Here is a 24,546-nt window from a genome sequence, read left to right on the forward strand (position 1 = left end):
ACCTTCTGCCTTATCTATTGAGAACATAGTTATTGGCTTTGGTAAAATAGTTATTGGTAAAATAATTGGTAAAATTTGATCTTCTGGCTAAGATCAAGTACAGCCAGTGCCTGCTCTTACCAATTTAATGTGATAGAGCAACTGCATTCCAGTTGTTCCCCATTGTTTCCTGTCTCCATAAAGAACAGTGGTTCTCAACCTTCCTAATGATGCGGCCATTTAATACAGTTCTGCATGTTGTGGTGACCCCCAAGCATAATTACTTTCGTCGCTACTTCATAACTGTAAGTTTGCTACTGTTATGAGTTATAATGTAATTATCTGTGTTTTTCTGATGGTCTTAGGTGACCCCTGTGAAAAAGTTGTTTGACCCCCACCCCTGAGAGGGGGTCACTGAGGCCCACAGGTTGAGAACCACTGCTATAGACCATACATTAGGATAAGACTGCACTTAATCGTCCTGTGTTGATTTTGTTTGGAGAATTGTTAGGAGTAGCGCTATCATAGCTACTGGTTGTTTGAGCAGCCCACCGTGAACTGTTAGCCAGGCACACATTTCATCACAGGGCACATCTCCTTCACAGCTGGCCTCTGAGTCCCTTGAAAGCTAAGGCTCTCGGGCTGGAGAGACAGCTCAGAAGTTAAGAGTTAAGGCTGTTTTCTGGAGTCCAAGACCACTCCTAAAGCCAGGCTTGGCAATGTGTGACTTTAATCCCAGCACTTGGATCTCTGTGAGTTCGAGGCCTGTGCCTCAGAACCATGCCTCGGGGGTCGGGTGTTTGGAGACAGGTTACTCAGTACCTAGGTTGTCCTAGAACTTGTCATCCTCCTGCCTCCACTTCCTGGGTGCTGGGATTTACGGCATGCACCTTCAAACTCAGGTTTGTTTGTGCAAAGTGCTTTCTTTTGTGCGTGAGGAGCACAGGGTGTACATTTTTCCACACTTATGGTTGTTTGACCCAGAACACAGAAATACCAGCTCCTATGAGATCCTTCACTTTGTCTATTGCGAAACTGACCCACTGTCATGGTTTCCTTACTGCAAGAGGAGAAAAAAAATCATTTTATATCTTTGTTTTATATCAAGACAATACATCTTATGAATCCAGCAACAGATTTATTTACTTGAGGCTCCTCTCTCGGCATTTTTATGCTTCTGATGAGTCAAGGGCAGTAACTCGTAGGATAATTGAGTATTTCTATGCAGGCAGTGCCTCAGCTAGCTCAATCAAAAGGGACATTCAGCAGTTCTGGTCCCCGCCGTTCCGAGCAGCGTCCTTAACATGCATCAACATGCATTATTAATTACAATGGCACATCAATAAAAACACTCACAAAACACAATGCACAGCGCATTAGAATTATTGAGGTGATTTTTAGATGTATGGTGACACTCAGGCACAAGAAGCTGAGTGAACTGCCGAAGGTTACTAATAAAAACCCCAGCCATGGCGCCAACTGTCCCTAACGTTCACACTGGATCGCCTCGCTTTCAAAACTCCCTTTATGAATGGCTTCCCATTGTCTAAGGATCAGAGAAGCACTGGAAGACTGACACAATCTATCTATCTATCTATCTATCTATCTATCTATCTATCTATCTATCTATCTATCTACCTATCTATCTGTTTTTTGAAAAGGTTGCAAGGTTGCAGAAATCCACAGCTTAAGTTCTTTGAAGAGAGAGTAAACTGTAAGAAGAAATAGGTTCTCATTTTGCAAGAGCACTACTTTCTGTGGAAAGGGACTCCGTGTGGTTCGCATTTGCAAGACTACAGGGGTCTGGAAGGCTGGGGGAGGGAGGGCCAGGGTGGCGATGCTTTCTAATCTATTCCAGTCTTGCAGGGTTCACCTCATCATTGCATCCCTGGTTAGAGAAGCCAATAAATAAAGCAAGACTCTCAGAAAGACTTGGAAGCTTAGTGATTTCTGGTCTCAAAGTATTCGAATCTCAGAACCTAAGTGAGTTCTGCTTACAGCGTATAGAGTCACCAGATTGGGGCCTACCCCGAGGAAGAGCTCAGTGGTAGAGCACTTGTCTGTCATTTTCTTACCTCCTGATGATCTGTGAACAATGATGTCTTTAAAAGCATCCTTCTTTTAGATTTAGTGATTTTATTTCTACATGTATGAGTGCTCTGCCTGCATGTTTGTACATGTATCACGTGTGTGCCTGGTGCCTGTGGAAGTTAGAAGTGGGTGTCAGACCGTTTGGAACTGAAGTTATGGATGGCTGTGAACCACCATGTGAGTGTTGAGGAGCAGGCCCAGGTCCTCCGTCAGAATGAGCACTCTCAGTTACTGAGCTGTTCTCCTGTTCCAAGAGTCTTAGACACGTGATGTTCAATACGGCAGCCAATGGCCGCATGCAGGTAGGTACTGACACCTGAAGTGGGGCTGGCTAGTCAGAAGTGCTCTGTGCTGTAAGCAATAACTGCTTGTCAGCTTTCGGAGACTTAGTCCTGGAAAAGTTTTGTTGGTTTTGCCTTTAAATACGATTATGTATTGAATACATATTGGATATCATGGGTGAGAATAAGGTCGCTGAAATTGTTTCCATCCCTTCCTTTGTGTTTTTAAGTCTGGTTACTGCTGTCCAACACAGCAGCATCAGTGGTAGGAAAGAACGTCTAATGCAGAAGAAGGAGTTTGTACCACATACATTTGGCTAAAGGATGAACAGGACTGCCTGTGACCCATTTCCATGATTGTTGGATTCTGGTCCCATTAAGGCTCCTTTAATCAAACTTATTGTCAATTCGTCTCCAGTCTTTGGAAGGTTCTCTGAATATTTTTTATTTGTCTAAAAACAGTGCATTTATAGTTTGGTCTTCATGTCGGTCCCCTAACAACTGGAGGGGGGGCTGTCTCTGACTCTGTTGCCTGCCGTCGGATCCTCCTTTCTTAAATGGACTGCCTGATGGCCCTCAGTGGGAGGGGATGTGCTTAGTCCTGCTGGGACTTGATATCTCAGGGCAGGATGGTACCCAAGGGGGCATCCCCTCCTCAGAGAAGGGGAGGGGGTAATGGGGGAGGGATTTGTAAGGGTGGGACTGGGGCTTTGATCAGAGGCAAATCGAATAAATAAATTAATGAAAAAAATTCAAGGACAACTCCATCCCCATTTCAAAACTGACTTATTTTTTTGATAGCTTTTGTGAAAAAAACCATTCTATTCGTATGGCTGGGAGGCCTGGTGCACAGAGTTCTTAGGAGGCTAACGAATTGTGAAAATTATCCGGAAACTTGTGAAAGACCCTGTCTTGTCCCACGGAGAGGCGTGCAGGGGACTTAAGGGCCCTTAGACGTCTCAGGCCAGCCATTTGCCTCTGTGCTCACACCTTCCTTCCAATAAATGAAGCCATTGGGGAAGATAAAATATTTATTCCTAAGTGTCTATAACTGAATTTATGGCTATAACTTGCTGGATATTATTGCCTGTGTAAACCCATGTAACTGTGCACGTAAAACATGTTTTTATTAGTTCCTACATAAAATTTTTATGATAATGGCGAACAAAGGAGCAATTTAGTTTAGCAGAGTTTGTTCTTATTACTCTACCTTCCAATAGACCAGCAACAGTGCGAACAGCAGCAGTCTGCAGGGGAGAGGGGCGGGCTCACGGGGTTCATGCTCCTGGCAGTGGGCTGGGAAGGTGGGGAAGTCCCCAGAAGCCCCTTGGGCCTCAGAGGGGTGAGGCTGGGGAGGGTAGCCGTTAAATTTCTGCAGGTCGTTGTCGGACAGCCCCACTCCCCATTGGTGGCTGTGCGGCATTCAAATTTAGCCTCTGAAAGGGCTTCATAATTGCCTCTGAAAGAACTCCCACATACTGTATTTCAACCGGAGAATTACAGAGAGAAAAGGGTTCAAGTGGCTCATTGTGGGTCATCTCCCACTCTGGGATTTAAACAAAGCGCACACAGAACAAAGTTCCTTTAGCCCTGGTGCCTTCATCTGAGTCTCCCCTGTCTGCAGGGTTTGGCAGGCTTTCTGGACGGAGAGCCCACGCCTTTCATTCCCACTACCGTCTTTTCATGCTTGACCCCGGGAATGCGGCAAAGGATCCCTGCAGCGGCCTGGATCGGAGGGAAGTCCCTCTAGAATTTGAAAATAAAGCATCTTCCATAAATACAGTCAGGTCCTTCCTAATTGCTAGTTGAAAATTGCTAGTCCGTAATCTCGAGTGAACACAGTTGCTGCACTGACACTTAGGGACAGGATCTGACATGTGGGAATGGACTCAGTAACGGCACGATGTGTTTTAAATCGCAAGAACTTGGGAATGAAAGACAGGATTATTGTGGGCATATAACACCTCCCACTGAAGGCTAGCCTAGAAATCGACTGAGAAACTGGGCCAGCATAGTGCGTGCTGAGTTCATTCTGGGATGAGATCTCTCTGAAACATTAGTTGAAGGACAGCTAGAGACCTGTTATGGTCTAGATACTAGACGTTGGAATTCTTAAATGGTGGAAGACTCAGGGTCAAGGTCTGGGGATGCAGCTTAGTCAGTAGGGTGCCTGTCTAGAATGTAGAGAACCTCGTGTTCAGTACCTAGCATCTCATAGCATGGGGGCGGCATAAGGGTTATCCTTGGTTACATAGAGTGAGGCTGAGCTGGGATGAGAGAGAGAGAGAGAGAGAGAGAGAGAGAGAGAGAGAGAGAGACAGAGAGACAGAGAGACAGAGACAGAGAGACAGAGAGAGAGAGAGAGAGAGACAGAGAGACAGAGAGACAGAGAGACAGAGAGACAGAGAGAGACAGAGAGAGACAGAGAGACAGAGACAGAGACAGGGACAGAGAGATATCTGAGAGCTAGCTCAACCAATAAAGTACACGCCTTGCTCATAAGCCTGAGGACCTGAGTTTGATTCCTAGAACTCACATTAAAATCAAAGCCAACCGAGCAGGGTATATATGGGAAAGCCCAGTGCTGGTTAGGCAGAGATAGGCAGAACCCCGGGGCTTGCTTGCCTGCCAGTCTAACTTCCTTGACATGCTCAGGCTACTGAGAGACCCTGTCTCAAACTGACCAGCAAAAGCAAAGTGGGTAGCACCTGCGGAATGACATCCTAGGTTGCCCTCTGTTTCTATATGATGTCCATAGCTCTCATGCATACAAACTTGCATGTGTACACAAGCACGCACATACACACAAGACAACAGCACTGTCAACTCACAGTTGAGAAGCACCTGGTTCGTCTCCCTGTTTTGGTAGGTGTAAGTAGCACCATTGTAGACAGATGGCCACGTGTCTTGTTCTTAGAAGTATATAGGGCAGTGGTTCTCAGCCATTCTAATTCCGTGACCCTTTAATACAGTTCCTTGTGTTGTGGTGACCCCCCCCAACTATAAAATCATTTTCATTGCTACTTCATAACTGGAATTTTGCTTCTGTTATGAACCATAATGTAAATACCTGTGTTTTCCAGTGGTAGGTGACCCTGGTTAAAGGCAGTTGAAGATCACTGTTGTGGGGGAGAGCCTACATCACCAGCACAGTAATTGAGAGACTGGGTTCCTTCAAGGACTAGGTCCTTTATTCTTTATGTTCCCATACTAGACCTGTTTACTGATTCTCAGATGTGTCTTTGTGTATTTTGGAGGTATTTCTGAGTGTCCCACCAAGGATTTACATCCTGCACAAAGAGTATCTTAGGTGTGCTTATGTGTGTGCATGTATGTGTACATGTGTGTATCTTTTTGCTTTGGTCTTGTCTTCTGCTTTGGCTAAAACTTGCAATATTTAACTATAAAATGGACACACCTGTTGGTTTATTCTTGTCCATTTTCTATGGTTCTATTAGTGATAGACCCTCTAGAAATTTAAACCACTCAGTTTTCAACAAGGAGACTATGCAGGGTAATAAAGATTACTCTACAAGGTTCATTGACGTGACCTTCCAAAGCGAGGATGCTGCTGTCCACCGGGGAAAGGTTATTGCAAGTGGGAGTATCTTTGGCTGCACTGAAAATCGCAGCTTTTGGCACGGGTTTCTTTCTGAGATGGCCTGGTTGATTCTGGACCTTGGATGTGGGAACTGAGACCTGTCTGTATGATGACCCCACATACATGGAAACAGCGCAGTCTCTACAATTGCTTTCTGTTAGGGATAGGGTCATGGTTTGTTGGTCGGCATGGGAGTGAGTTGATCCGTTTAGTTGAGATGTAGTTGCTTTCTTAGAAAAGATCGTTAAAGAAATGACTCTGTTTTTGGGCGGACTGCAGCAGGACTGAGTTTCAAGTGCAGTGTAGTCTTTTAACCGAGGAGCGGATGAATAGCTTTTCAAGTGTGTATGAAAGGCAAGAATCCCTAAAGATCAGCTGTTTTAAATAGCACACTCCAGGGAGCCAAGGTTTATAACAAAAGGGTAGATATGGCAGAGATGAGCCCCCAGGTCCAGCTCTGAGAATCAAATGTGCTGGCTGGGCTCCCTGAGGTGTTGGGGAATGCCAATCTTGTTGGCTCCAGTTGGTTAGCTGTGAGAGTCTAGTTAGATATGGCCACAATGTCAGTTGGTGTTGACTCTGACCCATATACAAGTGGAGAACACAGCTGAGCTTGGGAAAAAACCATAGCATACACAATAGGACAGAAAAAGCTATGTCTTGAATGGATAGGAAAGAAATCTGAGCAGAACCTCAAGTGAAAAAAAACAAAACAAAACAAAACAAAACAGGACACTAGATGGAATATGACAGCCACAATGGAAAAAAGCAGATCTTTAAAAAATACAAGGAGATTATACACATTTCTAGTCCTGACTCACACGGAAAACCTCTTTGATAATTTTTATGCAGACAGGAGAATTTGAGATATTGGATAGATTTAAATAAATCTGAAAAAGGAAAAAATTAATTTTGTAATTTTGTTTTACAACGCATGAGGTCCAGGATTAAAAAAAATGTTTAAAAACTATTATTTTAGTGTTTGATATGAGAGAATTAGGGAAGTAGAGAGAGTATTTGAGCATCACTGAGCCTCCAAAGCGTTCTCAATGTTACTTGTCTCAGAGAAGGGTAAAGCCACGACACATGTCAGTATATTTAGTTAGTCACCTAGGCCTGTCGGATGGACCAGTTTAGAAAGCATCAGAGGCCGAAGGTCGCGGGTCCAGTAACAAGATTAGGATCAGAAACCTAGAGTTTCACAGCAGATGACTCTGTGAGGCGCTGTCCCTGACTTGTAGAGATGGTGTGACAGACACAGCAAGTGACCCTAAACCCAGAGGGGAAAAGAATGATTCCCAAACTGTGAGAAGGTTCCGTGAGCTCAGCCCTCCAGCTGACGTTTTTGTGTGCAGGCTCGTGGGGGAAGTTTGGCAAATTGGTTTTGAGTTTCAAGGTATTTTTGAGAATAAAGACGTCTGAGGGTCCCTGTAGTTGATATTCCCTCGGGCGTCCCTCTGATTTGGACAGTTAGGATGTGTCAAGGTTAACTGACTGTACTGAGGTCCTAAGGCTGGAACTTTGTGCAGAACTGAGCTCTCGCTTTAAAGCTCACCCACAGACACCATTCGTTCACCTCTCCCTGTATTTCAGAGATTTTTCAATTATTTGAGTGCTGATCTCCCATAGCAGATTTCTTGATAGATGTTGATAGATGTCAATATACACATAAAACTTGGTTATATATGTGTATGTATATGTATATATATATACATATACATATATATGTATAATGGATTGTGCAGAATTTGCCATTTCTGCAGCTGGTAAACAGAAAATATGAGGTGACGTCAGAACCGGACCCACGTAAGGCAGTGCATCATGGGACAGTCAGCTGACTGCACATCAGTCCTTGTTCCCTCATGGTTTCAGTGCTAGCGGGTGATGTTATTGCTGGCATCTTCGTAGACGTGTTCATAAAGGTTTCACATAAAGGCCACTGAAAGACTGAGTAAGAACAAACGTAAGGATGTCATTATATTTTTAAATGTCCTCGCTTTGTGTTTCATTATGGCTCAGGCCACAAGGCACATTCAGCCACATGATGTCATTTCATCCCAGATGTACCAGCTCCCCTCACTGGGGAAACTGACTCGTTCAGAGCTTCCTATTTTGTTCCAACTGAGCCTGCCCCACAATAGTTCTTCTTAGTCAATGCAGCATTTACTGAGGGTCCTGTGCCTGCCACACCCTTTTCCACACACTAGGATGAGAATACCAATTCCATTTGGTCCAGCCTGCCTCTGGCTTGTTTCTGGTTATGATGTGGGCTGATCTGGGCAGAACAGAGTAAATCATGCAATCTAAAGCCAGCTCCAGTGCTGACGGTTGCCTTGAAGAACCTCCAATAAGGAAAAAACGCTTTCCTGGGCTGACCTGAACTCTAGAGACTTATGCTGTAATGGTTGCTGTATCTAGTCTCCAACAACTGCACATCTCATCCCTGTGTCTTCTACGAGCTCTCCTTTCTGCCATCCCTCGTATTTTTGAGGAGTGCTCGTACATTCGAGGGCTGCATGCACGCCTGACATTGTTTCCTTACTTACGCAGGCTGCAAAGTTGTTTTTGAATTGAGCTTGCTGACCACTCTTCAGGCTTTGGTGGGCTACTTACGACTGAGTATTGTCTACCCTAAAAAAGCTTGCTCTCTCCCCTCCCCCATCCTCCCCTCCTCTCCCTCTCCTTCCCCTCCCCTCCCTCTCCCTCTCCCTCTCTGTGTGACATATGTGTGATGCATACATGCAAGCCTGTTGAAATTCAAGGAAGTAAAAGGAAGTAGACTGCTTTTCAGTTCCAGCTCATGATGCGCGCCATTGGTCTCTTGCAACAAGCATGAGCTCAGATTTAGACAAGGCAGTGACAGGCTCTGGATCTTCTTAGAGACACATCGTGGTGACCTCCACAGACAAGAACACACGACCGGTTAAACACAAATGGAAAAGGCCATGATCTGTATTAGAATTAAATGCTACAGCAGTTCCAGCTAATCTAATGTGCCATCTCTTAATGTTGTTATATTTACCCTCGGCAGCATGACTAACATACACAGCCATTTTGCAAGAGTTACAAAGGGTCAGTATTCAGACGTCTAGATCCGCCCAACCTTTGTCTTCCAAGGCTTTTTTTTTTTTTTTTGGTGGGAGGACAACAGCTCAGTTAGTGAAACGGGTCTCTGGCTTGTTGTGCTTGTGTGTCTTCTAGCACTTCAGGGCTCTGAGTTAAGCTGAAAAGTATGTCTTCTAGGAGGGAAACTGAGGAGGGCGGTGAGAACTGCCTCTGGCCTGATTTCCCCTCTCCTGGCTTCTGAGTTCTTACGGTCCTTGATCCCATTTCCTGAGACTTCCTACTCTAGCTATGGCTGCAACACGCCAGCCAACATCAAGCTGACGGAGAAGGACGCTCCCTCTCTCCCCTCTTCATTTTCCATCCCTTATGCAAATTTTCCTTGTCCGTCTCTTGCTCAGAAAATATCATCTCAAGGACAGAGGGTGACCAAGGCCGATGGCATTCCTTGCTTCAGGATTTTCCCGTGTGGCAGAGTTGCTAACCTTATCGATGACAGTGGTGTTGCCAGGATTAAACATGGTGCTCTTAGGCTGGAGCAGGAGCTCAGTAGATAGAAGCCCTGGCTGCCTTCTCAGAGGATTCCCACATGGAGTTCAACATTGTCTGTACCTCACTCTCCAGAGATCTCCGGGATGTCCTCTTTTGGACTCTGTAGGCAATGGGCACACACGTGGTGCACACACATACACACAGGCACTCAAGAATTAGCACACATCTAAAACAATTGAAAACAAAGCTGGACGCACCACTCTTTACCACCGATGCTCTGCAATGGTCACGGTAATGATGGCGCTTTCTAAGGGTGCCTGACGCCCCCTCTTCATGTCTACTAGTCCTCATCTTGTATGGCATTAATATATCACGGAAGGTTCCCTGAGACACTTGGAGGTTAGACTTTAAAGCATTGTTGGTTTAGCATGCCTACAGGATGACCTAACATCCATATGAGATTGCCCTGTCTTCTTGGGAAGGCCTTATCCTTTGTCTTAATGGTCCTTTGAAAAGGCACCCAACTGCCGTGCCTGAGGCCATGCATGTTGGAAGTATGAAATTTAAGAAATGGTTCCAAACTCGCAACACGGCTGGCCCTGTGCTTTACTGTGCTCCCCCAGGTCCGTCATGAAGCAGGCAGGTGGCCCTGCCCTTTTACCTTCTGGCAACACAAAGAATAAAAGCAAACACTTCCCAGGTGCCGAGGGGCCAGATGTGAGTCCCGATAACGGCTATTCGTGACTCGAGCCTCCTCCTCCTCCGTTTGCAGAGTCTCCTCTCACAGCGAAGACTGTGAAGGAGCCAAGGCTATAAATTAAGGGGAAGGAAAGGCTGCCCTCGCAGGCTTCGTGTGTCTCCTGTTGTGGAATTCTCTGTTGCAAGAGGTCACTGAGTCATATGCTGTGGATGGATAATTTTATGGCCACTAATAAAATTTATAGCCAAAGCAAACTAAGATAATAAGGGTAATCAAAACGTCCGGCCCTGGGATGGGAGATTCCCATCTTGGCCTGCTGGGCACTGGACAGCTCGAGGAGGAACTTATCTATGGGACTCAAGGCCACTGGAATCCCAGGGGTGATTGGTGTGCGTTGGAGTCTCGGGGACAGGGCCAGGCCTGGGGCACGCTTCAAATGAGGTATCGAGTGATTACGTTCTGTGGACAGCATCCTATAAACATCGAGAAACGAATTGCTATCTGAATGCCCTGAAGAGAACCCTATGCCTAAGAAGTGACCTGACCCAGCTGAGTTTAGAATCCTACATTCTGAGAAGAATGAGCTGAGCCCCCAGGAGCATGCGTGAGGGCTGAGGGGTGGGGAATGGGGAGGAGGGTGGTATTTTCCTTATGTATGGGGAAAGAGTCTGACGATTTTAATCAGACAGCTAAGTTGAAAGGCTTTTTCTGCCCTGTGCCCTCAGCCTGTAGCCTTGATTCCCTCCCCTCCCATTTCCCCTCCACTAAGGGCTCAGCCTGGATGTGTCTCCTGCAGGCTTTAGGCATGGGCTAGAAGGGGGCAGAGGAGTCTTGCTACTTTTTCGATCCGGCCATCCTATAATACATGACATGATTGTGTGGAGACACATCAAATCCACTGGAGGGCAGAACCCCTGCGTTCTTGGCTGTTTTCTTTGACTCTGGTCCACACATGATAGCCTATCTGACCGTCTTCCTGAATGAGAGAGCAAGGCGTGGTCATTGGGGGAGGTTGAAAGGAATGGACTCTTTGACATTTTGGGATGCTTTTGATTGTGATAAACTAGACATATGCCAAAATCAAAAACGTAGCATCCGAACTACTTTTTGGTCCATATCGAGTGCGCCCCCTGTGGTCCTCCTTGTGCAGCCTTCCCTGACTCTTGTCTGCAGTGTTCTTCATCCAAGACAGAAATTATGAACCCAGAAGACACTGACTCTGGTCCCCTTGCCTTAGTTCCTGGCGTCCCCACTGTACCTCCTACCGCTATAACTGACTACTCTGGATAATTAGGGTGCAGAAGAGAGTGCAGAGTTTTCTTCATAGACTGTGGAGGGTTTATGTGACCATGCTACTGCGTTACCTAACTCCCAGAGGTAGATGCCTTTCTGACCCCCATGGTTAGCTGTCTGCTGTCCGGATCCTACCCTGTAGTCTCTACACATCTGCTCAGTGTCGCTCACCTTTGGGTTGAGGTTGCTGTTTGATCTGCTCAGTGGCAAGTTCGTTCCCCTGCTTTTTACTCCACTCTAGCTGTTTAATTCCAGCTGGTTCTAGTGGTCGAAAACCTGAGCAGTAGCCACACAGAAATGTCCAGACTGTACCCATGTTCCACATGAGCTGTAACCCACCTTCGTCCAGACCAATGTGAGCTGATCTGTGCTAACCCTAATCAAGAGTGTGCATTGAGCCCCTGCTGTTGACAGCTGTAAGCAACAGACAACAAAAGACACTGTCCCAGGATAGCCAGTTACTGATCAAGAGAGAGTCTCATTAGATACTCTTTTCTGGGGCTTGGGAGGGGGTTATCATGTCAGTAAATGTAGTTACCTGAAGACTGGATAGGGAGAAATTGATGTCTGAACCTCCACATACAGAAGGGATGCTGTTTGGAGCTCCCTGATGTCTTGGCACAGTCAAAGGAAGGTGGCTTTCTGGGTCAAGAATGCCATCTATCTAAGATAAACTCCATGCTGATACCCACTGATAGCTCTGAGCAGTTCTTTCAGGGGGGAAAGTGAAGGCCACTGGCTTACAATCCTTTGTTCTGATTCTGTGCTCGAGAGCATAAGCCACTTTAAGAGGCTCGGTGTCTTTGGGGACACGTACTGGGTGCCTTGTGCTGAGAGATATCCGTTATCAAAATTCCAGTGTGATTTAAAGACATGAGCCTATGCTTGGGTCAGCACGGAGGGGAGCAAGGTGTAGCCTGTGCAAAACAGCCCCACGCACAGTCATGGCACATGGATTCTTACCTCGGGGATGACCTGACACACACGTATGCATGCACCCCCCCCATCTCTCTCTCTCCTCCTCTCTCTCTTTTTCTCTCTCTCCTCACACTCCTCATTTGTGTTTCTCTCACTGTAACCCTGTGTCTGACTTAAACACATACATGCACACTCATGCACACTCACTCACATACACACACACATGTGCACACAAACACTCTCTCTTCACATTCCTCAGCCATGTTTCTCTCATTGTAACCCTGTGTCTGACTTGCACACACACACACACACACACACACACACACACACGCACATGCACAAACATGTTCACACATGCACCCTTTCCTCACACTCCTCAGTTTTATTTCTCTCACTGTAACCCTGTGTCTCACTTCTACCACCCTTTCCTTCTCCTCGTGAAAGGTGGCGGTGTTTGAAAAGTAGACTCACTCTGTTAAGCAGTGTCATGGCCCCGGGTAGCTGAGCTAAATGTGGGCTTTAATCAGAACCAACCCAAACATGACCCGTGGTGAAGACCAGTTCTCCTGAGCTTGTGATTGGAAGTGGCCCCGGCTCTGAGTTTGCTATAGAAACAATGATGCAGACAGTGAAGGTTTTCTACCAGATTACAGGTTTCGATGGGAAACAGCCATTTTGTGGCTTTGGATCTGAGTTTTCTCAGGAACAATGGTGTATTTTCCACAGTGTGGTGAGAGAAGAAATAAATGTGGGACAGTTTGCAAAATCACAGTATATGGAGCCTTTCAAATCAGGCGTCTGGTTCAGCACTGGGCAGTGATGCTAAGGCTCGCTTATGGATGTTCCTTATGGATGGAGCAGTACCGGGGTCAGGGTCAGAGCTGGAGTAAGTCAGACCAAGGGTGGAATGTACTTAGAAACCGCTGTGGAGTTCCCCACAGTGGGGTCCTAGGCTGGGTTTCTTTACTTCCTACCTGCTTTCCCCTAGGGAGTACTAACCTCTCTGACCTTTCGTTTCCTTCTTGGTGGCGTGGGTACATTTTCTGAGGATCCAGCTTCTGGACTACCCTCAGGACTGTAGTGAGGGCTGCTAGGCACCCACTACTACCCATTCATGTGCCCCGCACCTGACCTGGAAGCCATCGGCAGGGGTGCTGGACAGAGGTGGGGGAGGGACAAGTCTCCAGACCTTAGACCCACAGTAGCTAAGGCCACACTGAGGACTGTCCCTCAAAAACAGAGCCTTGAACATAGTTAGCAGGAGAGGGGGCCCTTCCTACAGGTGGCAGGTCCTGTTAGCTAGGAGGAATGGCCTCTGCTCTGACACAAACTCAGAAGCCAGGGGCAGGATGACTGCTTGCAAAACACAGATTCCTCAGGAACACTATGGGGTGTCTCTGTGAAGAGATAAAAGGAGCAGGGGATCCTCACTGATGGCTGATGGGTAAGAGGACAGGAACTAGGGATCCCAGTGGCTCCTTCCTTCTGAAGCCTGTTGGAAATGTCCTAACCTCCTCTGGGGGCCTCCATAGCCGAGCCTGGTGCTGCACTCATAGCTCATCCTACAACACGAGAACAGTGGCTTCCTCCCACCGTAGGCCTTTATTTCTCCCGGAGACTTGTCTGGAAACACATCTGGAAGCCCCTCTATTGGCCCACTATAGATGGTGTGTATATATACACACACATATGCACACTCATAACACAAACATGCACACACATGCACATTCATACACACATTCTCATAACACACATGTACTCTCTCACACACACAACAGACACACACACACTCACACATACACACATTCTCATAACACACACACACATACACGCTCATGCACACACGCACTCACACACATCACATATGTGGCTGGCTTTATTCTGAGACAGGAAATGTTCTAGGCTCACTACACGTTTCTAATCTATGTCTTTTTTTCTGGTTTGATTCCTTCCCAGGAAGTGATGCACCCTGCACGGTTTACTTCCTGTGAGCCCCCAAATCTACTCCATCCTCAGCTTGCTCAACACACATTGATAGCAGGAGCCAGATGGGCCGGGGAAGGAAAACAGAATGGTTTCAGGGCCTCCATTTTCACCGTGCTGTGTGACCTTGGCCGAATCGCGTGTCTCCTTCGCAGCTCTCTCTCCTCATCTGTGAGCTGGGAGCAAGCGTCAAGCTGTCTAGATGGCATTGTGTCTCCCAGGGGCCTCGGGGAAGGGATAGGGATAGGGCTTATCGGTCTTAGAGGGCTGGCAGATAATGGGGATACGTTTAGTATCCCCAGCATTTCTGTTTAATGTGCGTCCAGCTCTGAGATGGGCTACCTCCAGCTTAGAGCCCAGAAGGAGTTTGTGTTGGACAGATTTTTCCTAACTCAGTCTTAACCAATGGGCAAGTATTTGTCCTTTTGACTCCTGAGGTAACTCACTCATGACTGGTGGTGTCGTCTCAGTGCTAAGTGTCAAAGTTGAAGGGAGTAGTTCTTGATAGTTAGTGACTTGGTGACACGCAGGATAGCCCCTCCCTGAGAAGTTACCGCCCGAGCCCCAGCACTCGAAGCCTGCCTTCTAGCACAGGGTGGACGAGCGCTGGCTCATCCGACAAGCAGACTCCTTTCTCATAATCATCTGGAAACAGTATGATTTTGATTGTTGAGGAAAAACAACCACAGCTTCTGAGGGCGTGTCTGGCTTCTCCGACTCTCAGAGTGATAAAGATAGCTGGACAGAGCCCGGGAGCAGAACAGAGCCAGCTCACCTATTTACTGTCTGTACAGCACACTGTCAGCCGGGGACGCCTGTACAGATTGCAAAGAAAGTAAATATTGAAGACCCCTGAGACGTGAAGATGTGTTTGCCTGTGGGTCTGCCCAAGTACCCGGCACAGCTAAGCACCAAGGAACTCAGTGGTAGAGCGCTTGCCCGGTGCACATGCAAATGCTCCCAGCAAAATAATGAAATCTGGAAAAGCAATACATTTGCTTGTTTAAAGGACTGTAGACAGGAAGATTTAATCAGATAGACGTGAGTAGCAGAAAATAAAATATTTGGGATCCGGGTCACAAATGTGCTTTTGTTATCTCTGTATGGTCGTGTTGATCCTGGTACCGTGAATAAGCCAGCCCTGGCCCATTATCCTGTGATGTGTAGCTTGCTGGGCGTGACCCAAAGCATAGACACGGAAGTGAAAATGGAAGGGCTGTTTAAAACTTAAAAAGACACAAAATACATTAAAAAAAAATAGAACAAAGGGAAGGGAAATATCCACAGAGGATTGGGTGAAGACTACTCGGTTGATGTCACTATGGTGTGCCAGGTGGCATTGATGCCACACTCATTCACTGACTTCTCTCAGAGTCACTGAGAGTGAAAACCAGGGGTGTGCCTTCATCGTGGCTTTTGACAGAAGCAAGGTACGGTGGATTTATGAATTTGGTTTTGTTCCTGGGTGTTGTCCAGGAGAGCATCATGCACCACCCGTGGCTTTAGCATTACTAGCCAGTGGGGACAACACTGTGTGTGGCAGTCTCCTCATTGTCCCCTCTGGGATGGTAGCAGCTGTTGGTGGTATAGGCAGCCCATAGAAGTGACCTGTGCCTACCGAGAGTAAGTAGCCTCTGTGGAATACAGGGAGACCCATCTTCCAGGCCTTCTCTGTGCTGCCGCCCCTCCAGCTCCTGTGATGGGGTCACATTTGTCTCTCGTGTGTAGAGTGAGAGTAAGAAAGTAGAGGTTGTCAGAATCTCCACGGAACGATGCTCAACTTCCCAAGTTGCAGCAGGAGTTTAAGCAAAGTTTCAAGTCAACGGTACGCGGAGCAAATGGCTGCTCTGCTAAAAACAGAGAGGTATAAATGGTTTTTACATCCCTGGTGTTAGCCCAGGCTCCTTCATCTCCCTCATGGCCAGCTACCCCGCTCAGTGACCAGGGGAAAGGCTCCTGCCCTGGGTTTTATTACATGCTTGTTTTATAAATGATAGGAATATTTTCCACTCATCATTTAAGAGTAACAAGCCAAGGATCATTTTGTTTAACTGAAGTCATTCTTCTTTTTGCTTGTTTATGTCAGCTCATGTTTTCCATTATGGAAGTACATTAAAGTTTTAAAGTTTCCACATATCGCACTTGGACTTTTACCCCATAAAACACCATATTATGTCAGATGGACGTAAGTGTGGCTCCATTCCTCATACTCATTTTTCCCAGAAGTGTGGGTCTTATAGCAGAGTATGGGACATAGAATGGACTATCTACGTGGACTTCCATTACAAAAACAATCACTAGAAATGAAAAAGAGGCAGACTCAGCTGCAGAGTGAGTTCAAGGGCAGCCTGGGCTGCAAGAGAGAGACCAGTTCTCAAGCAGAGAAAGATGGAAACACTGCGTGCTCTAGAATTTCTTCTCTTGCTGGGATAAAACTCCCCCCAACAGAGTCGATTAAGGAGGGAAGGAAAGGTTTATTTCACCACAGCGTTCCTGGTTATAGTCTTTCATAGCAGGAAAGTTAGGTAGCCAGGGCCGGAAGCAGCTAGTCACAGCACAGCCCAGTAGTGGATGCATGCATGGCTGTCTACTTGCTCAGCTCACAGTCCTCACTTTTATACAATTGGGGGCCCAGCCTATGAAATGTCACCTACATTCAGGGCGGGTCTCCCCACATCAATGAACCCAGTTAAGAAAAGTCCCTGACCAGCACGATGCCCTGATCAACCTGGTCTAAGCAACAGGTTACATCAAGTTGGCTGTTAAAACCACCATCATACCAGACTAACACTTTAGCTAGATGTGAAGGCGCTCCTGCAGTCCTGGCCCTTGGGAGGTAGAAACAGTAGGATCAAGAATTCAAGGCAAGTCTTGCTGCATACCTAGTTCTAGGCTAGCCTAGACTAGAAGAAACCCTGCCTCAAAAACAAACAAACACAAAAAAACCAAAACCCAAATCAACAACAATAATATAATAAAAAAACCCCAAAAAACTCTACAAAACAACAACAGCAAAAACAGAACAAATAGAAAGAAACAAAGCAGAAATTGTTCATGGTCCCGTTAATGAATGGATCAGAAGGAAAATGAAGTCTAAAATGTTCTGAACCCTCCATTGAAAACCACTGGGACTACATGGGGGCTGTGTCTGCTTTTATCTGCATCTGCCATCCACCTGTGTTTCTACAGCCAACCCCAACCACTAGCCTAGAACCCTTTACCCGAATCCCTCCTGTTCTTCTTTTTTTAAGATTCATTTATTTATTATATATGAGTACACTGTAGCTGTCTTCAGACACACCAGAAGAGGGCATCAGATCCCATTACAGATGGTTGTGAGCCACCATGTGGTTGCTGGGATTCGAACTCAGGACCTCTGGAAGAGCAGCCAGTGCTCTTAGCCGCTGAGCCATCTCTCCAGCCCCTCCTGTTCTTTATTAGCAAGCTTGCTTGTGCCTTCAGACTAAGCCTCTGCCTGTTCTCCCTTTGTGAATACTCGAAGCTTTTCCTGGTGCAGAGCCAGTGTTAGTTCAGGTCACGGTTGTGATCCTGGGCTATGAAGAGCATGCGGCTAATAGGTGCCATGTTCTCCTCTCCGGGAAGGGAAGATGTAGGTGTAATGCAACTATAATGTCAGGGGTTATTTTACCACATTATTTTAAATGGAGACAGGAAGTGACCTAGCTAACATGGGGGGAAATGGTCATAGAAAACCTCGGCGCCCCCAGGTAACCGAGTGCGGGTGGGATTAAACCCACCCCCATCTCCAGACAGCAACCTGCTGGCAGTGGGCAGACATTCTGTGAGCCACAGGTAATGAGCTCCTTGTCATTTTCTTTGTCAGATCTCCCAGCTGATGACAGAGACCGGCCGTGAGGGACTGACAGAGTCAGCGCTCAACCGCTACAATGCTGACAAGCCTGCAGCCAGCAGTGTCCCAGCCCCACAGGGTTCCTGTGTGGCCAGTGAGACTTCCACAGGGACCTCGGTGGCCGCTTCCTTCTTCGCACGGTAAGAGATGCTCAGATCTTTGGTTCTTTTGGGTACACCCAGCTCGTGTGCATCCTGTGTGGACAAGATCAGCTGAAACCATGAGAAGGCATCCGGTACCGTTCTTCGAGTTGGCTTTTTGAAAGCAAGATTTCTTTCTTGACATTGTTGACATTGTGAGCCACAGAACACAGTGTCGAGGGGACTGTCCTATGCATTCCAGTGTGTTTAGCAGGCTTCTGTCTACTACATGCCTATGTACCCTGCCCCCTACTACGTCCTGGAATACTCAGAGGCGTCCTGGGTTGAGAACCACTGTTGTGAGAACACATGGCTCTAAAGATGGCCCTCCTTGGCGTAAGGCTGTAGTAGGTACAGACCTGTGGCTACTGATCTCACACTTATCTACTCACGAACCTGCCAAAACAGAGACTATTAAAGAGATGCTAGGCGTATTCCTTTGGACACACTACTGGATATATAGCTAGCCAAACACTGGATATAAGGCTAGTCTTAGAGAGTTTAAAGCCATGAGAACCAAAAATGAAAGGTATTTGAACTATGTTTTCAACCTAATTTTAGCAGCAAGGCAGACACAGGGCAGGAGACAAAGGACAGCTGAGTAGGACAGCAGGGTTGTCTAATTCAATCTCGTGATTTTATGGACAAGGAAACTGAGGACCGGGAAGGTTCGTCCGAGTTAACTCATAACAGAGACAGAAATAGCAGGGGCTTGGCGCGTTTGCTCTTCTGCTCACAATTCACCACTTACTGGATACTTGGAGCCAAAGCTTAGAAAATTTTCTCTATGATTCTCAGGCCCCGGAGTAGACAGGATCTTGACTAAACAGCAGAGGGCATGAAGTCAGAGGGTTTGCATACCTCTGGTTTCCATATCTACAAAGTGGGGATAAGGTCTTGTTTGAAGATTAAAATTAGGTGATGTTAAATTATTGAGAGACCATTACAGATGTTTAATTTCACGTGGTCCTGGCCAGTATTTCATGTGGCCTTGCTTTTTCCCAGGAACAGTGGCTCACAGGACGCAAATGTGAGAAGGGGCTCTGACTGAGGAAGGGAACAGAGGAGGAAGAGAGGGATAGGGTTTTGGGAGAAAGTGCCACCCACAATAGGTGTCAGGAAGGGCTGTTGGGAACCCAGCTTTGAGGGGCTCATTATACCAGGGCTCTGTGTTTATTCTCCCCTGCACATTTGCACTGGGTTGGATTTGGGGAAAGAAGCGACATATGTGTATGCTGGTCACCTAGGAAGGACCATCGTTAACTCCATCTGTGCGTGAATCTCTGAGTAAGGAACCCAAGCTCACTGGGATGTTACATATCTACTGTCTGAAGGAGGAATGAAGAGACGTAAGCATTTAGGAGAAAATGTCATAGGCCCAGATGATCCTGAGACCAGCGACGCCTATCAGAGTGTAGCCACAGGTTGGTGAACCTTGGCTGAGGACTGAGAAGACACCTTAAGGCAGAAATCTTCTGGGTCACTGTCTAAGAGACCATTTTTTCTGTCTCTGTGGGGTACCCAAGTGTGTGAGCAAAGGCTGAATGAAACCTTAGAACAGGAGGGAGCCATCTCCTAGCTCTCTGGAGACAGTGAAGAACTTGCTGCCTGTTCACATCACTTAGAGAGTGAGGTCTCCGTCAGTGAGGGAGGTGGAAGGTGTGATGAGTGGCTTTCTGGCCTCCGTGCTGGAGGGGGTGAGCCTGGCCTTCATGCTGGAGGAATCAGCTTTTCATGCTCTTTGGAATTGAACTTTCACCTCCTACCTTGGTGCTCCTTTGTTAAATCCCTGTGTTCCAGAGGATTCCACACAAGACTGTCAGACTCATGAACAAAACAAAACACTGAAGAAAGATTTGACTTGGGAGGAAATATGGGGCTGGGACTTCTGGTGGGTTCTAGTTAGGGAGAACAGGTGCTGGGCATCTAGGAGGAATGGGTCGGTAATAATGGCTGGAAGCTCTGTGGATAATGCCAGCAGTGAGCAAAGACTCCAAAAGATTGATTACTCCCTAGTTCCTCTTGTCTGTCTGTCTGTCATCCATTCATATGTCTGTCCATCTACCCATCTACCCATCTACCCACCTATCTATCTATCTATCTATCTATCTATCTATCTATCTATCTATCTATCTATCTATCTATCTATCTATCCATCCACCCATCCATCCACCCATCCATCCACCCATCCATCCACCCACCTATCTGTGTGTGCATGTAGATGCACATGCATATAGATCAGAGGATAACTTATGGGAGTTGGTTCATTTCTTCCACCATATTGGTTCAGGGGTTGAACTCAGGTTATCAGGCTTGGTGGAAGAGGCTTCTGTGCAGAGTGCTCCTTCTGGCCCCCTTGTATATTTTTTGTTGTAAATACTAATAGCACTGGAGCTTAATGGTATGACCTTGCCTTCAAAGGGCTTATAGTGTACAGATGGACAGAGTACCACGAAAAAAAGCACATAATCACACTCTCTGCTCATCCCTTACCCATCACCCTGGCTTGTCATTGAGTAATGCTTCCCATCAGCAAGTAAGGTAGCATATGGACAGCCTGTCTGTCATGGACGGGCACCTATAGCAGAGAGATCCATTCAGGAGTGAGAAGCATAACTAGGGATCTGTCACTTCTCTGGGTCCCAATGGTCCATGAAGAAGTACTTATACATTTCTGTAGATCGTTCACAGTAACTCGAGGCCTGTTGTCTTAGTCTGCTCAAGTTCATGTAACACTATGTTCAAGACTGGATGATTTATAAGGAACAAGAGATTCTTTCTTTCCTTCTAAAGGTTGGGAAATCCAAGACCAGGATACCAGCACCTATGTGAGGGCTGCTGCCTTCTTCCAACATGGCATCTTGTTCGTTTGTCTTCATGAGGTAGAAGACATAAGGGCAAGGGACACCAAGCTTTTTCTGAGCTTCCCTGGTCTAGTGGCCTTCTGAAAGCCCAGCCTTGTATTAAGACTGAAGCAGTTAGGACCAAGCTTCAACATGAGTTTTGGACAGTCACATTCAAACCATTGCAATTGTTAAATCCAAGAATAAAAAAAAATTTCTTTCTTTAGATAATAAGCCTCTTAGCGGTTGCCTATATTTCAGAATTCCAGTCTACTGTTCTTGCAGGGAAAGAAACTTTAAAAATAGTAATAGTTCAGGGTATGAGGGTAGCTTGTTTATGGGTGTTCACTTAGCTTGTGTGAAGCCCAGGAGTGGGTCTTCAGCACTGCATACATAGGGCACGGTGGGATTCTCCTGTAATCTCAGCATGTAGGGGGCAGGAGGTCTAAAGGTTTAATGTCACATAGTGAGCTAGAGGTCAGCCACTCTGTCTCAAAGAGGGCCATCTATTTAAAGAAGAAACTGTCACATCAATCCTCAAATCAGTTAGTAATGTGTTGCTACTGGGCATGAAGGCCATTTCAAATGAATCCTTTAGCGTAAGTTTTACATCACTGAGGAGAGATGATGCGGTAGGTAGGCGATGGTTAGAGTTCCCCTTGTACTGACTGTTCTCTAATTATGCACTTTGCTCTCTGTCATAAAAAGTACACAAAGTCCAATGGAGGGGACCCTGTCATTGAAGGCTGAAGCAATGAATATTTCACTGTTGTTTGAAAATCAATGAGTAGAACCTGTATCATGCGTAGAATTGCCTCAAACCTTAGAAAAAGAAAACAAATCCTTCAGATGGCCTCATAGTTTCAACTGAGTTTTTGATTCCCAAGTAATCTGAAGAAGCATCAACAGCTGTGGGAGGTCCCCCTTCACTCTCTGGGTCCCTCCTGTCCCCTTCCCTATGCTTAATGACTTTCTGTTTGAAGATCCAGCTGCACTATTTTTTTTCTGTTGATTAAAAGTATGTCTGTCCTGGGTTTCTATTTTCTGGATAAATGCTAGTGTACAGCATAGTGTTGTCCTCTATGGTTATAATCTTGGTTGCCAATTTGATTGGATTGTGAAGTACCTAGAAGATCAGTAGAACCCACTTGTCTGAGAGGGCCATTTCCAGAGATAAGAAGACCACGAAGGTACTTATATCATGGATGGATCAGTGAAGCCTTCAATGAATTCAGACAAAGTATGATGATAAAATGTGGGGAAAGGTAGGAGGGAAGACGGAGTTGGAAGAAGCTCACACTATGGCCATGTCTTTGCAGGCTGTATGCCATCTGGGCTTATTCCCGCTCCCCTGCCTCTCCGCCACTGCTTCCCGTCCACCGGTAATTGAAGATCATCCATACACTGTTCTGTCAAGAGTACAGGGCAAAGTCTTTATAGACTGAACCCTCTGAAATGTGAGCAGAGGTAAATCCCTCTTCCCTTGAGTGGCAGAGGATTTTGGTCACAATGAGTAACCAAAATGTCTCACGTTTACTTTGTGGGATCCATGTGCTCTGCCTTCTCACTTGCTGTCCATTCTGTCCTGTTCTTTCATGAGGTTGCTGCCATGCCCATGATGTCCCCTCATCAGCCTCCCATGGGGCCAGGTCGTAGTGTCACGTCTGAACATACACTGCCCCTCTCACCTTTTGTCTTCGGTGCAAACTTGTTCTTTTCCTAGGGACATTACTAACACTGGCTCTGTCTAGTTCTTTCCTGCTTGCCCTTCCATCATTGCCTTAGGTGGCTTCTCTATTACCTGACACTTGGCTCAAAGTCTCTTGACCATGTCCCTGGCTGTTGTATGACTGATTTGACCAGTAGAACCTCAAGCTGGAGATGGCCATTGTAGTAAAACCAGGTCCCAGGGTCAAGGCTAAACTGATTTTAGGAGGCTGACTCTTGATGCCTATCCCTGCTGTGGGAATCTTGTTTCCCCTTTGCTCAGCCCCGAGTGGGTTACCTGCAGCTATAGTTACAACTGTCCCCATTCTTCTCGCTATCGAATCTACTATCTTGCTGATAGCCAAATAAAAATAGCTCCTGCTTACCCTGGTCCCAGCAAAGGCTTTCATGTCTGATCTTGGATAAAGGAGGCTCTCTTCCATCCCTGGGCACTTTACACATAGTAGTGGTACTTGGCTGTGTGCTCTGAGTTTATTAAGCCCAAGAAGGATGAGGGAGATCATGGGGCTGCCCATAGTTGGTCCCCTTGTTCTCCATCAGACACAGTTCCCTGCAGGGACACCTGCGAAACACATCAACAACCATTACTGAGAAAAGCCACCCGGATACCACAATTGGTCTCAGGAGATGCAGGAGGAGAAAAATGGAGCCAGGTATGCACAAGATTCATCTCTCGATTGCTGACTTCTGCTGTAGAGACAGGGCTTCACTTCTGCCACTGGCTTTACTGACTGGAGCAGCTAAATTCCAGGACTGTGTTTATTATTAGATTTATACCTCTAAAGATTTTTTTTAAAAAAAGCACCCCCAAACCTAAAAACATTCAAGTGAGAGCTGTGTAAGAACCTTTATGAACTCAAATTGTAGAAATTCTCTGCTATTATTTTCCTAGTTCCTTGTGTTTCCGTAGCAGCACAATGCTTCCCTTGCCTGCTTACTCGGGCAGGACTTCTTCAGATGGGCAGTCCTCCCCACTCTCCCATCCCCCACTCCACTTTCCTCCACTCATGACTACTCCACAGCTTCCCACGGAAGCAGGGCCGCTATGGAGCTTCCTGTGTTGATGCTGGTTAAAGCCAATATGCACAGTTGTGTCACGGAACAGGGTACCCAATTGTGAATGGGCTTTAAGGGCCAAAGCACTGTAGGCTCATGGGAAGACTCCTCAAAGCCTCCAATGAGGGCATCTTTTTCCTAACTACCTGCAGGTGTGGCCTGGGTGCCAGACGCTCCAACCATCCTACTCCCTTCCTTGGCAGCCAAGCAGAGCCAGGCAAGGATCACTGAAGGCCAAACCATTGCCCAGTGGATCTCTGGCTTATGTATTCCTGGCAGGCTTAGGTTTACTCCTCTTAGAAAAGGTTCTGAGCACTTCTTGGAAAAGAAAGAAGTGTTGCTCATCAATATGGATGAGGTGAACTCCTAGGAGTCCTAGTTGGATGAATATAGTTCCACTTAAACTCACCTCGGTGGCAGTGTGAAAGGAAGACTTTAAGAAGTAGCCAAGTGAGTTTCTAGTGCCCTTGGATTTCCGAGGCCCCAGGAAACAGTATCAGGTGTAGA

General features: G+C 46.5%; 1 protein-coding gene across 1 annotated transcript in view; it reads left to right on the top strand.

Annotated features, from left to right (window-relative positions):
* Positions 1-24,546, top strand: part of Kif26b (kinesin family member 26B) — a 403,463-nt gene that overhangs the window by 168,918 nt on the left and 209,999 nt on the right. The window contains exon 4 of the mRNA XM_032915772.1: positions 18,246-18,412. Within this exon, the coding sequence (XP_032771663.1) occupies positions 18,246-18,412 (167 nt within the window). The remainder of the gene's footprint in view (positions 1-18,245; positions 18,413-24,546) is intronic.

The sequence above is a fragment of the Rattus rattus genome, chromosome 10 (genome assembly GCF_011064425.1).
Source record: "Rattus rattus isolate New Zealand chromosome 10, Rrattus_CSIRO_v1, whole genome shotgun sequence".
Taxonomy (NCBI): domain Eukaryota; kingdom Metazoa; phylum Chordata; class Mammalia; order Rodentia; family Muridae; genus Rattus; species Rattus rattus.